We start from the raw sequence: 4,188 nt of genomic DNA, 5'->3' as shown, positions 1-4,188 counted from the left end.
GTGCCTTTCTTTTCTTTCCAAGGGTCTGGAAGCACATAAATATAAAAGCACAGTGGACTGTGCTTTAAAGATCATGAAATATGAGGGCTTGGCAGCGTGAGTATTTCTCTACTTTGATTAGTTTGTTTGAATTTAGCTTAGTTTTACAGCCGGCTTTCATTCCTTTTTATCACACCCAGCCTCTTCTACTTTTTCTTACTTTTCATCTTACAAGTTATGTTGTTAACAGTACATTTGAAACACCCATTGGATTTATTTAAACCCTAAAATGAATCATATATAATACAATAAGTCTACAGAAACTAAATCGGCAAAAATTTACCCTCAGAAACCTAGTGAAGTGGGATTTTTAAAATTACAAAACAATCCAAGTGAAAACATGTTTGACATAAAACATTTAACAGAAAATGAAATCTTATGAGACAAAATTTGTTTAGAATTTCATGGCTATATATTGATGTATCAGCCATCAATAAATGTGCCTTTTCCTAAACACTGGTGTTTTAAATTCACACCCCTCTCTTTTTGTGTCCATCTATAGTTTCTATAAAGGAACAATTCCTCGGCTGGGCCGTGTGTGTCTGGATGTGGCAATAGTTTTCATCATCTATGAGGAGGTTGTGAAGGTCCTGAATACAGTCTGGAGGACGGACTGAGCTGCTATAAGTATAGGGCGGTGGCTTCCTGCTTTCCAGGCATCAGACACATATCTGAGTATTGCAGACCTCTTACGCATCATAAAAGCAGCCGCCAAGGGGGTGAGACAGAAAGCTGAACTTAGATCGGTGTCATATGCTAACCAGGAAGTTAAAGAGCCCATAGACAGGGGTTGTAGACAAGAATAAAGCCTGAAAAAAGGCTCAATGTAGCTGTAGTGTATGCAGTACTTGGTTGCTCAGCACCAAGACCAGACCAAGGGTCTATTTCACAAGTGGGATTATGCAGTAAGGTTAGCCAAATAACCTGGTAAAAAAAGATGCTTACGCTTGATTTATGCTTCTGTGTAAAATCTATGCTGTGGATAGGTACGTAGGTACGTTTTGACACAAACCTACACAGAACCCTACGCCGTAGCCTGACGTGCACCTCTTAAAAAATTTAACTACACATTGCGGCGACGCATGTCGCTCTCCCATGGCTTGGTAGCATTGCATTTCCCCCGAATCATTTCCTGGTTCTCCTTCTCCATTAACAACATGAAATCAAGAAGAGGGTTAACTTTTCCTTCTACGGATTTACCAACGTGGTCAGAAAGCACAGGGGAGACACTTTGTTTCTTTCACTATGACTCTCGAATTGCTACTCCTCTGAAGCTAATTGCCGTCACTCTTTCACTTGCTCTGCTACACACACACACACACACACACGCGCCGACCCTGCTCTCTTAAAGAGATCGACGCATGCACCAACGCACAAGTATAAACTTCAGACAACTACGTAGGCTACGGCGAAAGCTCTGCGTGGAGGCTCTGCGGAACCATAAATTAACCTTTAGTCGTAGAAATACATCATTTCTAAATGTGAAACAAAACCTGAGTATTAGAGTCAACAACATGATTCTTAAAAACAAAATTTTTGCAGAAATTTATCTGGTTCACATCATATTATGCTTTGTAAAATACCCTCTTTCAGTGAAAAACATTACTTCTAGTCATACACAGATGTTTTACAGATGTTTACTGCGAGTATGAACGTTCTGGATTTTCTTGAGTTTGTGTTCGCTGACTCTTCTTTTACACTCACATAAACTGCAGAAACTTCCATAACTAAGCCTTCAATAATAATGAATTTGCAGTTATTTTTATACAGGGTAAATTATAATTTAGTTTATTACCAGCATTATAGTTTTATTGTAAAGTACAATATATTTTTTTCCTGTGCCAAATGCCAAACCTGTTATACCTTGAAAGTGTTTTCAAAGTAAGAACATGAAAAAGTAGCATAATGATCTTAACAAGAGAAGAGCAAATATTATGACTTATTGTGACATACTTTATAAATGTATTTATTGAAAACTGAATGTTGAATATCTAGATGGTTGGGAAAATATTCACTGTTAACTTGTTTTTTCTGTCAGGTCAGGGTGTTGGTTTTTTTTAAGATGTTAGAAGAAAAAAAATGTATTGCTGTATTTCACTGTGAGTCTGACCCAATGACACTGAGTCATACAGACCAAGTAACCTCAGACCTGTTTCACTTCAATGGAAGCACGGCTGTTCAGTTCATATAACTGGATGCTTATTTGTCTTTGGTCAAGGGGGTAATTAATTGGAAAAGGGGGAAAAATAAATATTTTTCTGCTATACAATTTTTTATTTTTTTTTCTGAAAATCACCCTGATGTGAAAACACAATTTGTAGACATGATATGTAACCTGTGATGTGCAAGTATGCACTCCTTTATTCACTGTAAGGGGGTCAACTGCTAAAAAGATTGGGAATCACAGTCTGTTCAAATCCATTTCCAGTGCGGTTCTGTTCATTCAGGGTTTGTTTCTTCTTCTCACTCCTGTGCCTTTCAGTGTTTGTTGGTGAATCTATTATCGATCAATGAAACTCTAATCATCTTACTTGCAGTTTGAGATTTTTGTAGTCCAGTCATGTTGTTTTCATAACAAATATTACAAGAACTGCATGATTATGAAAATAATCTATTACTGTAATACTTGTATTAAAATACTGATGGAATGGGTGACCGGATAGCTCAGTTGGTAGAGCGGGCACTCATATAGTATATAGAGGTTTACTCCTCAACTCAGCGGACCCATGTTTGACTCCAACCCGTGGTATTTGCTGCATGTCATTCCCCTTCTCTCCCCTTTAATATCTGCAGTTATCCTGTCAAAATAAAAAGTCAAAAAATGCCCCAAAAATAATCTTACAATTAAATACTAATGGATTATATTTCCCTATTTCTAAAATACAATATCAATTTCTGTTGCATTTTTCTGTTTGACCAGACAATGCTCATGCTCCTTACTGCCAAATAGCCAAGATATTTTTTTATTGTCAAAGCAAATCAATTTATTCCAAGGCTGTGTGTGTAGTCTATGTGGTTCTTTATGATGAAGCTTGTGCAATAAACACTGTTCCCTCCATTTGTGCTTAATGGCAAGTAACTTGTTGTGGGGGAATTTCAGATCTCATTAAAACAAGCATTACAAAACTTGAAAGCACGCAGACTGGTTGTTTTATTAATCCATACTCTTTCTTTCGTCTGTTCTGCCCTTTTGGTGGTTGGGACAAACCATGGGGGGGGGGGGCAGGTAGGGGATGAATCGAACAGGGAACCCATTGTTCCAGTTTTGGCTGATGCTCATGTAGAGTGGTACAACTATTCATCTTTCCCTCTTTGACACACACACACACACACACACACACACACACACACACACACACACAATCCCTGGTGCCGCAGTGTTTGTTGTGAGAAGGAATGCTAAGCTCTCTGCAGAAGATGTGAGCATGTAGTGGACATTTGGCCTAAATGAGGAAGTGAGGAAAGTACATACTGAAGTACTCAAGTAAAACTTACTGTACTTAAGTAAAAGTAGTTATACCGCAGCGTAGAAATACTCTCTTAAGTAAAAGTGACATTTTCACAATATAGTCTGAAAAGGAAAAGGTTTTAGCATCAAAATCTACAGTATCAAAAGTGAAAAACTCATAATGCAGAATGGCCCATTTCAGGGGATCCTATAAAAATTTTATTATAATTATTGATGTTGGGTGTCACTTTAATGTTTAATGTTGCAGCTGGTAACTGTGCTAAATATATAATGCATCATTTATTTGTTGATTATTTTTTTTGTACAATAGTCTGAATGTGCGGAATAACTGCAACTAAAGACTTAAAGTAAAAGTGGTGTAAAAAATGTAACAGAGTAGAAATATAAAATGACATGTTTCATAAAAAGTTAGGTACTGAGTTACTTTCCACCGCTGGTGTGTGTGTGAAGGTTTAGGACAGAATGTAGGGGTCTGTAACAAGTTAACACGTATCAGTTAAACAGGAGAGTACCTTGGACGGCGGCATGAAGTGTGAACTCAGTGACAAGAACAAAGTACTTGCCAAAAGGCTCTTCTTAAACAGTAGGTGGAGCTGTTGCCAGGGCCTCAAACCCATCTGTAAAGCTCTTTCTCCCTATTATGCTCTGACACACACACACACACACACACACACACACAC

General features: G+C 37.8%; 1 protein-coding gene across 1 annotated transcript in view; it reads left to right on the top strand.

Annotated features, from left to right (window-relative positions):
- Positions 1 to 3,101, top strand: part of si:dkey-178e17.1 (tricarboxylate transport protein B, mitochondrial) — an 18,868-nt gene extending 15,767 nt beyond the window's left edge. The window contains exons 8-9 of the mRNA XM_032515653.1: positions 23 to 96; positions 542 to 3,101. Coding sequence (XP_032371544.1) covers positions 23 to 96; positions 542 to 656 — 189 coding nt within the window. The 3' untranslated portion in view covers positions 657 to 3,101. The remainder of the gene's footprint in view (positions 1 to 22; positions 97 to 541) is intronic.
- Positions 3,102 to 4,188: the final 1,087 nt, after the last annotated feature.

Source organism: Etheostoma spectabile, chromosome 5 (genome assembly GCF_008692095.1).
Source record: "Etheostoma spectabile isolate EspeVRDwgs_2016 chromosome 5, UIUC_Espe_1.0, whole genome shotgun sequence".
NCBI lineage: Eukaryota > Metazoa > Chordata > Actinopteri > Perciformes > Percidae > Etheostoma > Etheostoma spectabile.
Note: the sequence above shows the minus strand (reverse complement) of the source record. Positions and strands in the feature narration are given on the sequence as shown.